General features: G+C 43.3%; 1 protein-coding gene across 1 annotated transcript; it reads right to left on the bottom strand.

Annotated features, from left to right (window-relative positions):
* Positions 1–9,142: 9,142 nt before the first annotated feature.
* LOC124337828 lies at positions 9,143–9,958 on the bottom strand. The gene is made up of 3 exons (XM_046791842.1): positions 9,815–9,958; positions 9,396–9,681; positions 9,143–9,330 (listed from the first exon to the last, which is right to left on the bottom strand). The coding sequence occupies exons 1-3, from the start codon at positions 9,956–9,958 to the stop codon at positions 9,143–9,145; spliced, it is 618 nt and encodes a 205-aa protein (XP_046647798.1).
* Positions 9,959–10,236: the final 278 nt, after the last annotated feature.

Here is a 10,236-nt window from a genome sequence, read left to right as displayed (position 1 = left end):
TGCTTTGATGTGCATTTTTCTAAAACTTTTTGTTCATGAATTGCTCCATAAATTTATTGATTCAGTAGACTTAAAATGGTGTATTGGACATTGATTTACACATCCTGTAATAAAAAAAATTGTTTTAACATGTGAAATAAATATTATTGCAACTTCAAGTGCTGAGCTGTGCTCTGCTGTGTTCTGGCGTGCTCTGGCGTGCTCTGGCGTGCTCTGGCGTGCTCTGGCGTGCTCTGGCGTGCTCGGCTGTGCTCTGCTGTGCAGAACTCAAGTGCCCGACAATAGAAATCCACTACCCGACAATAGAACTAAAAAAACTTGAATAATTTTTAAAAATTCAAGTTCTTTGATGTGCATTTTTCTAAAACTTTTTGTTCATGAATTGCTCTATAAATTTATTGATTCAATAGACTTGAAATGGTGTATTGGACATTGATTTACACATCCTGTAATAAAAAAAATGGTTTTAACATGTTAAATAAATATTATAGCAACTTCAAGTGCTGAGCTTTACTCTGCTGTGTTCTGGCGTGCTCTGGCGTGCTCTGGCGTGCTCTGCTGTGCTCTACGGTGCAGAACTAAAAAGCCCGACAGTAGAAATCCACTACCCGACAATAGAACTCAAATAACTTGAATAATTTTTAAAAATTCAAGTGCTTTGATGTGCATTTTTTTTAAACTTTTTGTTCATGAATTGCTCTATAAATTTATTGATTCAATAGACTTGAAATGGTGTATTGGACATTAATTTACACATCCAGTAATAAAAAAAATGGTTTTAACAAGTGAAATAAATATTATAGCAACTTCAAGTGCTGAGCTGTGCTCTGCTGTGTTCTGGCGTGCTCTGGCGTGCTCTGGCGTGCTCTGCTGTGCTCTGCTGTGCAGAACTCAAGTGCCCGACAATAGAAATCCACTACCCGACAATAGAACTCAAATAACTTGAATAATTTTTAAAAATTCAAGTGCTTTGATGTGCATTTTTCTAAAACTTTTTGTTCATGAATTGCTCCATAAATTTATTGATTCAATAGACTTGAAATGGTGTATTGGACATTGATTTACACATCCTGTAATAAAAAAAATGGTTTTAACATGTGAAATAAATATTATAGCAACTTCAAGTGCTGAGCTGTACTCTGCTGTGTTCTGGCGTGCTCTGGCGTGCTCTGGCGTGCTCTGGCATGCTCTGGCGTGCTCTGGCGTGCTCTGGCGTAATCTGGTGTGCTCTGGCGTGCTCTGCTGTGCTCTGCTGTGCAGAACTCAAGTGCCCGACAATAGAAATCCACTAACCGACAATAGAACTCAAATAACTTGAATAATATTTAAAAATTCAAGTGCTTTGATGTGTATTTTTCTAAAACTTTTTGTTCATGAATTGCTCCATAAATTTATTGATTCAATAGACTTAAAATGGTGTATTGGACATTGATTTACACATCCTGTAATAAAAAAAATTGTTTTAACATGTGAAATAAAGATTATAGCAATTTCAAGTGCTGAGCTGTGCTCTGCTGTGTTCTGGCGTGCTCTGGCGTGCTCTGGCGTGCTCTGGCGCGCTCTGGCGTGCTCTGGTGTGCTCTGGCGTGCTCTGGCGCGCTCTGGCGTGCTCTGGCGTGCTCTGGCGTGCTCGGCTGTGCTCTGCTGTGCAGAACTCAAGTGCCCGACAACAGAAATCCACTACCCGACAATAGAACTAAAAAAACTTGAATAATTTTTAAAAATTCAAGTGGTTTGATGTGCATTTTTCTAAAACTTTTTGTTGATGAATTGCTCTATAAATTTATTGATTCAATAGACTTGAAATGGTGTATTGGACATTGATTTACACATCCTGTAATAAAAAAAATGGTTTTAACATGTGAAATAAATATTATAGCAACTTCAAGTGCTGAGCTTTGCTCTGGTGTGTTCTGGCGTGCTCTGGCGTGCTCTGCTGTGCTCTGCGGTGCAGAACTAAAAAGCCCGACAATAGAAAACCACTACCCGACAATAGAACTCAAATAACTTGAATAATTTTTAAAAACTCAAGTGCTTTGATGTGCATTTTTTTTAAACTTTTTGTTCATGAATTGCTCTATAAATTTATTGATTCAATAGACTTGAAATGGTGTATTGGACATTAATTTACACATCCAGTAATAAAAAAAATGGTTTTAACAAGTGAAATAAATACTATAGCAACTTCAAGTGCTGAGCTGTGCTCTGCTGTGTTCTGGCGTGCTCTGGCGTGCTCTGGCGTGCTCTGGCGTGCTCTGGCGTTCTCTGGCGTTCTCTGGCGTGCTCTGGCGTGCTTTGGCGTGTTCTGGCGTGCTATGGCGTTCTCTGACGTTCTCTGGCGTGCTCTGGCGTGCTCTGGCATGCTCTGGCGTGCTCTGGCGTGCTCTGGCGTGCTCTGCTGTGCAGAACTCAACTGCCCGACAATAGAACTCAAATAACTTGAATAATATTTAAAAATTTAAGTGCTTTGATGTGCATTTTTCTAAAACTTTTTGTTCATGAATTGCTCTATAAATTTATTGATTCAATAGACTTGAAATGGTGTATTGGACATTGATTTACACATCCTGAAATAAAAAAAATGGTTTTAACAAGTGAAATAAATATTATAGCAACTTCAAGTGCTAAGCTGTGCTCTGCTGTGTTCTGGCGTGCTCTGGCGTGCTCTGGCGTGCTCTTGCGTGCTCTTGCGTGCTCTGGCGTGCTTTGGCGTGCTCTGGCGTGCTCCGGCGTGCTTTGGTGTGCTCTGGCGTGCTCTGGCGTGCTCTGCTGTGCTCTGCTGTGCAGAACTAAAAAGCCCGACAATAGAAATCCACTACACGACAATAGAACTCAAATAACTTGAATAATATTTAAAAATTCAAGCGCTTTGATGTGCATTTTTCTAAAACTTTTTGTTCATGAATTGCTCTATAAATTTATTGATTCAATAGATTTGAAATGGTGTATTGGACATTGATTAGACATCCTGTAATAAAAAAAATTGTTTTAACATGTGAAATAAATATTATAGCAACTTCAAGTGCTGAGCTGTGCTCTACTGTGTTCTGGCGTACTCTGCCGTTCTCTGCCGTGCTATGGCGTGCTCTGGCGTGCTCTGGCGTGCTCTGGCGTGCTCTGGCATGCTCTGCTGTGCTCTGCTGTGCAGAACTCAAGTGCTCGACAATAGAAATCCACTAGCCGACAATAGAACTGATATAACTTGAATAATTTTTAAAAATTCAAGTGCTTTGATGTACATTTTTCTAAAACTTTTTGTTCATGAATTGCTCTATAAATTTATTGATTCAATAGACTTGAAATGGTGTATTGGACATTGATTTACACATCCAGTAATAAAAAAAATGGTTTTAACAAGTGAAATAAATATTATAGCAACTTCAAGTGCTGAGTTGTGCTCTGGTGTGCTCTGGTGTGCTCTGGCGTGCTCTGGCGTGCTCTGCTGTGCTCTGCTGTGCAGAAATTAAGTGCCGGACAAAAGAACTCAAATAACATGAATAATTTTTAAAAATTCAAGTGCTTTGATGTGCATTTTTCTAAAACTTTTTGTTCATGAATTGCTCTATAAATTTATTGATTCAATAGACTTGAAATGGTGTATTGGACATTGATTTACACATCCAGTAATTAAAAAAATGGTTTTAACAAGTGAAATAAATATTATAGCAACTTCAAGTACTGAGCTGTGCTCTGCTGTGTTCTGGCGTACTCTGGCGTGCTCTGGCGTGCTCTGCTGTGCAGAACTCAAGTGCCCGACAATAGAAATCCACTACCCGACAATAGAACTGAAATAACTTGAATAATTTTTAAAAATTCAAGTGCTTTGATGTGCATTTTTCTAAAACTTTTTGTTCATGAATTGCTCTATAAATTTATTGATTCAATAGACTTGAAATGGTGTATTGGACATTGATTTACACATCCTGTAATAAAAAAAATGGTTTTAACAACTTAAATAAATATTATAGCGACTTTAAGTGCTGAGCTGTGCTCTGCTGTGTTCTGGCGTGCTCTGTCGTGCTCTGGTGTGCTCTGGTGTGCTCTGGCGTGCTCTGGCGTGCTCTGGCGTGCTCTGGCGTGCTCTGGCGTGCTCTGGCGTGCTCTGGCGTGCTCTGGCGTGCTCTGACGTACTCTTATATGCAGAACTCAACTGCCCGACAATAGAACTCAAATAACTTGAATAATATTTAAAAATTCAAGTGGTTTGATGTGCATTTTTCTAAAACTTTTTGTTCATGAATTGCTCTATAAATTTATTGATTCAATAGACTTGAAATGGTGTATTGGACATTGATTTACACATCCAGTAATAAAAAAAATGGTTTTAACAAGTGAAATAAATATTATAGCAACTTCAAGTGCTGAGCTGTGCTCTGCTGTGTTCTGGCGTACTCTGGCGTGCTCTGGCGTGCTCTGCTGTGCTCTGCTGTGCAGAACTCAAGTGCCCGACAATAGAAATCCACTACCCGACAATAGAACTGAAATAACTTGAATAATTTTTAAAAATTCAAGTGCTTTGATGTGCATTTTTCTAAAACTTTTTTTTCATGAATTGCTCTATAAATTTATTGATTCAATAGACTTGAAATGGTGTATTGGACATTGATTTACACATCCTGTAATAAAAAAAATGGTTTTAACAACTTAAATAAATATTATAGCGACTTCAAGTGCTGAGCTGTGCTCTGCTGTGTTCTGGCGTGCTCTGTTGTGCTCTGGTGTGCTCTGTTGTGCTCTGGTGTGCTCTGGCGTGCTCTGGCGTGCTCTGGCGTGCTCTGGCATGCTCTGGCGTGCTCTGGCGTGCTCTGGCGTGCTCCGGCGTGCTCTGGCGTGCTCTGGCGTGCTCTGGCGTTCTGTTGGAAGTTATACTGATTAGAATTGATTTTACACACAAGATTTCCTTTTATTCTGTTTGAATGTCTTTCTTTACCTTCTATACAGTTGAAATTGTGAAACACAAGAGAGCGATATTTTAGGGAGACACTTTTCAAGAAGAGAAGAGAGTTGACAACTGGTGGTGACAGCAGACAGTTTTTCTTTAATCGGTTTATGCAACCAACTTTGGTTCAGCAACGCTGACGCGTAATTTTTACACCAACACTCCCACTCAAAAATTAAAGAGGAAACAAGAGGTAAATACGACATTCAAGGCAGAAATTATGCCCCTTTAACTTCTTTAGCGGGTGGGCTGTTAGTCTGAAAGAGGCCGAACCCGGATGAGTTCACGAAATCTTTTGAAGTCGGTTGACGGAAGAGGTTTAGTGAGGATGTCGGCCAGGTTGTCCTTCGTATCCACCCGTTCAGCTTTGATCTGGTGCGCCTCTACATAATCACGGACAATGTGGTATGCAACGTTGATGTGTTTCGTTCTTGATCGAAACACAGGATTGCTGGCTAGCTGTATCGCGGCGTTGTTGTCGCAGAAGAGGGTAACGGCTCGTTTACTCTCAACACCTAGCTCCTGTAGGAGCCACATAAAGAAGGCCGCTTCTCTTGACCCGTCGCTCAGTGCTTGATATTCGGCTTGAGTTGTGGAGGATGCGGTCGACGGTTGTCTCCTGCTACACCAGCTGACTGGACCATTATTAAAGAAGAGAATGTATCCTGTTGTAGAGCGATAGTGATCTAGGTCACCTGCGTAATTAGAGTCGGTGTAGCCGACCAGGGCACAGTCACTACTCCCACTACTTCCATTAAAGCATATGCCGTACTGAGTGGTTCCTTTGAGGTATGCCAGGATATGTTTGACCGCTTCCCAGTGTTGGGGTCCAGGATTGTGGCAGTAGCGCGAGACTTGGTTCACGGCAAACGCAATATCTGGCCGCGTAGCGTGTGTAAGATAGTTCAGGCAGCCCACTGCTTGTTGATATGGCACCGTTTCCATCGCAGCCTTTTCTGTTCTCGTTGAGGGGCACATTTCTTTCGATAAACGTACGTGGGGATTCGCTGGCATCGACTTAGGGTTGCAGTCTGACATGTTGAATCTGGATAGAATTTTTTCGATGAATCCAACTTGATTGACAAACAGCTTTTTTTCCTACCTAATCCTTTCAATCTCGAGTCCAACGAAGCGGTCTGTTGGCAGTGTCCTCATTTCGAAATTTTCGCCAAGGAAGGCCAAGACTTCAGCGATTGCTGTCTTGCTATTGCTGCACACGAGGCCGTCGTCGACCCAGATCACGATGACCAAAATCTCCTCCTCTCGGCGACGGTGGTAGACACAGGGGTCGTGTTGGCTTCGGGTGAAGCCGAATTTGAGAAGGAAGTCGTTGAATTTACAGTTCCACACCCGTGGGGACTGTTTCAGGCCGTAGATGCATTTTACTAGCCTGCCAACTAGATGCTCCTTGCCTGGTACGATGAACCCTTCCGGCTGCTGGATGTAAATTTCCTCTTCAACTAGGCCGTAGAGAAAGGCCGTTTTGATGTCCAACTGGGCCATGTCTAGATTCAGAGCTGCGCACATTGATAATATACCACGTAAGGGGCCGTAACCAATCACTGGGGAGTAGGTTTCAGTGAAGTCAATACCTTCGATTTGGGCGTACCCTTTGGCGACCAGACGCGACTTATAGCGGGCAGGTGTGCTCAGGTGGCCTGGCTATACTTTGTAGATCCAGCGACATCCGATGGCCTTGCGTCCGGGAGGTAACGGTACGAGAATCCATGTGCCGTTCTGAATGTGTGAGTCGTATTCGTCTTGAACGGAGGGCTGCCAGAGGTGCGCTTCCTCACAGCTCATAGCCTCCTGGTACGTGCGAGGCTCGAATGGCTCGGAGTTATGGACGTCGATCGACTGCATGCTCTTGATCACTTTGGGTTTACGATCACGTAGCGGATACCGTCGATTGGCGCAGACAGGAATTTCTTCGTGACTGGTTGCGTCGTTGACTTCCTTATCGGAAACCAGTTCGTCTCTTGGGTGGTCAGCATTTCCGTCTCGTTCAGATTGAGCATCATTCGCCTTTGTTTGGGTCGATGGGACGACGGAGGCTTCTTCGTTATCTTCTGACGGTGTGTCCTTCTCGTCAGAGGGTTGGTTTGCATCATCTGGTTGCTGTTTGGTTGCAAATGGGAACTTTGGTCCGCTGCGCTCCTGGCGGAAGCAAGCAGAAGGTCTTATATATCGGCCTTCACATTAGACCCATTGCGTTTATACAGGCCTTCATATATAGTGAACCCATTTTTCTTATTGGCCGATGTATAAGACCTTCGGCTTGCTTCCGCCAGGAGCGCAGCGGACCGTGCGAAAAAATGGCTGCAAGCCAGGGAGGGAAACCAGCTAAATTATCCTTTCACTAAATCAGTCATATCTCAACCAATAAAATCCGGAAAGGAAATTCCTTTTGGATTTCGGTGGTTGAGTATGCAATAAACCTTTTAGAAAAATTAGTTTTTTCCCTAGCTCCCCCGCTTTTCCGAGAATGGATGTCAAAGCCCCCCCACTTTCTGACAAAATTCAAAAAACCCAAACTTTAGAGCTAAATAACTCCTGAACGGGTGGGAATTTTGTCATTCTGCAAACGCAGGTAAATCCAGCGTGCGAAGACAAACATGCCTATATTTTTTTTATATTTTTAAGGCCTTTTCCGGATTTAGATCTGGAAAGCCGCTCCGGGATTTCGGTCTACTTGAGTCGTGGATCGCTTGTTAAAGGTTTCTAAAATCAAGACACGGAATCCAGTGGAAGTGTCATCATATCCCAGGAACATTCCCTTTTCGCCTTTCTTGTCCCATTTGCGCCGTGTTTTATCGTGATATTCTTCATAAGGTGTGACCATCCTGGTGCGGGACAGCGTACGATTAAGAGTGTACACGGAGTACGCAATTGCTTCGGCCCAGAGCCGTAGTAACACTTGCAGAGAGACAGGGTGTCTCTTCCCGTACAGGGCGCTTCGTGCTGATTCTACGATTGTCCGGTTGTCTCTCTCCGAGGTTCCATTTTGCTGGGGGGAGTAGGCAACGGTGTATTGTCGAATGATGCCTGCTTCTTCAGCCCAGGTCCAGGCGATGCCTTTGAACTCGGTGCCATTATCGGCCACTTCTGATTTGTTTTTGAGGAAGTAGACTTGTCGATGGCCGCTACATTTATCTTTGAATGCAACATAATAGTTGGCACCACCAAGGGACGACTCTTGCATGGGACCGCCGACGTCTGCTACGATCACTTGTCCTACTTCAATTGGTTTTTCAGAACGGGAGTGAAATGGGCAGCGGCTGAATTTTCCATAGATGCATCCCTCGCACACCTGAGGTACGTCGTGGTTTGTGATAACGAGTCCGTCCACTGCGTTGGTTGACGCCATGCGTTGAATTGTTTTGCAGTTGACGTGACCGAGACGAAAATGCCAGTTGATTAAGGAGGTAGCTGATTGTCTTGCGACACAGGCTTGCTCTTCTTGGATTGACTGAATGATTGCTTTGAGGTTAAGTTTATAGAGAGTTCTGCCTGCTCTGCGGCCAGTTACTTCAACAACGTCGTTTTTTGTAAATGAAACCTCTTCACCAAAGAATGTAACTTGTGTACCGAGAGCAGTAACAGCGCCAATCGAGATCAGATTGATCCCGCCGTCTGGAACATACAGTACTCTTTTGAGTAGGCCATTCCGTGTCTTTCCATTAACTGTTGATTCAAAAAAGACATCGCCGTAGGCGTGGACGTTGGCAGTTGCCTGATGAATGCCTTGTATGACCCAGCTGCCTACTGGAACAGTGACGATGTTTTGTAGAATGTTCTTCTGATTTGTAAGATGGGCCGTGGCTCCAGAGTCAGCGAACCAATCGGTTAAATCAAGACGAGCTAGGGGACTGAAGGTGGCTGGTAAGCCAAAGTCCACGGTCGGTGAGTTGATAAAGGCGGGGTTTGCTGAGTCTCGTTTAGCTGCGTGAGTCCGTTTTCTACATTCTGAGGTTGGATGTGCTGCGGTAGTGCCCATGGTTGTACAGAAGTCGCATGGTGGACCAGTATACCTGGCTCTTTTGGCAGGTGGGCCGTCTTGAAATCTGACACCGCCCGAATGGCCTCCTCTACCACCGTATCCTCCTCTGCTGCCACCTCGATACCCTTTGCTAGCTGCAAAGTATCCAAGATCTTGAGGCTGAAACATTTCGTTTTTACTCTCTTCGTTCAGAATCTTTGCTGTCAGCAATGCAATCGTCTGTTCTTGTTCTGGAAGAGCCTCCCATGTTGCAATGAATCCACGCAGGTGAGGTGGAAGAGTGTAGATAATTTTGGTGCAGATTTGCATAAAAGAGTTGGGGCTTCACCCATGTTTTTGAGTTGTTCGACAAGGTTCTCAATGGCCGAGATGTGGGACATGGCGTCATGGCCTGGACAACGAGAGGGGCACAAATTAAAATTATGGTTTGCTGTATGAACAGACTGAGTAAATTACCTTGTTGGTAGTCGTAGTTAAGGAATTTTCGTTGAATTACGTATCTGTTGTTGGCTGCACATTTGTTGTGTTGTGACGAGAGTCTTGTCCATATTTGGAAAGCTGTCTTGCATCCGACCAACGTATTCTGCAGTTTTTCCTCAATTGTTGAGAGTAAGATTCGACGTGCTGTACAATCTTTCGTTTTCCAATCCTTAATTGCATCTGCATTTAGGACTGGTCCCAGCATGACTTGAGCTCCATCGATCACAGCTTGTCCTTCAGCAGGTTCATGGACAGCTCGCATCTGTAGTGTTTTGTACATGAGTTAACGAGACAGAAATGATTTAGTCTTAGTTAGACATCTTGAGTTAAAGTGGGTGGAGCGGGTCCAGACAAACTTGTGATTAACTATGAAAGAGGGGCTTTTGAATATATACCTCAGGTGGCATGAGGCAGGTGCCATCGGTCACACTCTGAACATCATGTTCTTCTAGTGCAACGTCCAGGCCCAAATTCCAGAGTAGTAAGTTGCTACCATCAAATTTGACCACATGGCTTAAACTTCTGTTTGAGCACGCCATTTCCTCCTTTTTGTTTCTTTCAATTCAGTAATATCAGCTTGCACAACTGGGCCCATAACCTGTTGGAAGTTATACTGATTAGAATTGATTTTACACACAAGATTTCCTTTTATTCTGTTTGAATGTCTTTCTTTACCTTCTATACAGTTGAAATTGTGAAACACAAGAGAGCGATATTTTAGGGAGACACTTTTCAAGAAGAGAAGAGAGTTGACAACTGGTGGTGACAGCAGACAGTTTTTCTTTAATCGGTTTATGCAACCAACTTTGGTTCAGCA

The sequence above is a fragment of the Daphnia pulicaria genome, chromosome 4, assembly GCF_021234035.1.
Source record: "Daphnia pulicaria isolate SC F1-1A chromosome 4, SC_F0-13Bv2, whole genome shotgun sequence".
NCBI lineage: Eukaryota > Metazoa > Arthropoda > Branchiopoda > Diplostraca > Daphniidae > Daphnia > Daphnia pulicaria.
This window is presented reverse-complemented; position numbering and strand designations above follow the sequence as displayed.

Bases quoted from the DNA above. Each gene is read 5' to 3' on its own strand.
- LOC124337828 (XM_046791842.1), bottom strand. From the start codon at position 9,958: ATGGCGTGCTCAAACAGAAGTTTAAGCCATGTGGTCAAATTTGATGGT. The intron at 9,682-9,814 runs GTATATATTCAA...AAAACACTACAG, and splicing joins CCTGCCTCATGCCACCTGAG to ATGCGAGCTGTCCATGAACC. The intron at 9,331-9,395 runs GTAATTTACTCA...CTCGTTGTCCAG, and splicing joins TAACTACGACTACCAACAAG to GCCATGACGCCATGTCCCAC.